This window comes from Otolemur garnettii, unplaced genomic scaffold (assembly GCF_000181295.1).
Source record: "Otolemur garnettii isolate 467f Iridium unplaced genomic scaffold, OtoGar3 scaffold00263, whole genome shotgun sequence".
Classification (NCBI taxonomy): domain Eukaryota; kingdom Metazoa; phylum Chordata; class Mammalia; order Primates; family Galagidae; genus Otolemur; species Otolemur garnettii.
Genome location: NW_003852658.1, coordinates 1063405 through 1064854, shown reverse-complemented (window position 1 = coordinate 1064854; position 1450 = coordinate 1063405). Strand labels below are relative to the sequence as shown.

General features: G+C 39.4%; 1 protein-coding gene across 1 annotated transcript in view; it reads right to left on the bottom strand.

Annotated features, from left to right (window-relative positions):
* VPS8 (VPS8, CORVET complex subunit) overlaps positions 1-1450 on the bottom strand; it is a 271667-nt gene that overhangs the window by 133278 nt on the left and 136939 nt on the right. Inside the window, exon 31 of the mRNA XM_023508657.1 lies at positions 541-623. Within this exon, the coding sequence (XP_023364425.1) occupies positions 541-623 (83 nt within the window). The remainder of the gene's footprint in view (positions 1-540; positions 624-1450) is intronic.

Genomic DNA, 1450 nt, shown 5'->3' with positions numbered 1-1450 from the left:
CAGAGTCTAATCATGTTGCCCTGGGTAGAGGGCTGTGGTGTCACAGCTCACAGTAACCTCAAACTCTTGGGCTTAAGCGATTCTCTTGCCTCAGCCTTCCAAGTAGCTAGGACTAAAGGCACCCACTACAACACTCAGCTATTTTTTTGTTGCAGTTGTCATTGTTGTTTAGCTGGCCCAGGTCGGGCTCAAACCTGCCAGCCTCGGTGTGAGGGGCTGGCACTGTAACCACTGTACTATGGGTGCCATGTTAGCATATTGTAATAAAGTAATAAGGTAATAAAACCTGATAAACTATTTTCATATTAAAACAATTGTATAAATACTTCAAATTTACCCTGTTAATTTCTGCAAATTCAAGTAATTTCGGGAATTGAATTAAAAGGCAAAAACTTCTATATTTAGGTTTTTGTTGTCGTTATTTATCTAACCTTTTCTAAACAAAAAAGCAGCAATGTATCAATAAACTGGACTTCAAGTTAGAGAAATGTAATTTAATAATTTCATAGAAAACTAATAAATGGCTGTGAAACAACTTACAACTCAGCTTTTTCTGCCATACGGATGAGCCGGCTCTCTTCAAATTGAACTATGCCTCCAGCCTGCAGCAATTCTAAAAGGACCTGAACATTTAAAATAAATGAATAAGAACACTTTGGAAATTTACTAGCTCTTTAAAAGTGCATTTGGCCATGCGGACCATAATTTTTATTTTTTTTCTTTTGTAAGAAAAAAAGAGTGCCATGGTGTCAGACTAGCTCACAACCACCTCAAACTTCTGGGTTCAAATGATCCTCCTACCTCAGTCTGAGTAGCTGGGACTACAGATGCCGGCCACAACACTCGCCTACTTTTTCTGATTTTAGAAATAGAGACAAGGTCTTGCTCTTGCTCAGGCTAGTGTTGAGCTCTTGAGCTGCAGGGGTCCTCCTGCCTTAACATCCAGAATGCAAAGATTACAAGCAGGAGCCACCATGCCCAGTCTCTTTTGTATCCTTAACTTGATATTGTGGCTTACTTTCACATATACAAGGAGTTAGACTGACATTATAATGTTGATCATACTGTATTTGCATCTTATAAAAAGATCATGGCTCTGCTTTTCAAATATGGAAAGAATGCCACACTGTTTGCCAATAAGCGAATACGGAACTGACCCTCTATTAAGCTGAAAATGTCTCCATATAACCTTCAAGAAGCGTTTTGTCCCACTTTGATGTCTTATGGTTCTTTAAAAATCTGTTTTCCACAGGCAGTATCTGTGCTTACATGTATAATTTTTAAAATTAACCATTGAGGTTTTTCATAGAAGCACTTTTCAAAATAGCCAAAAGGGGTTCAGAGCCTGTGGCTCAAGTGACTAAGGCGCCAGCCACATACACCTAAGGTGGTGGGTTCGAATCCAGCCCGGGCCTGCCAAACAACAATGATGGCTGCAACCAAAAAAAAA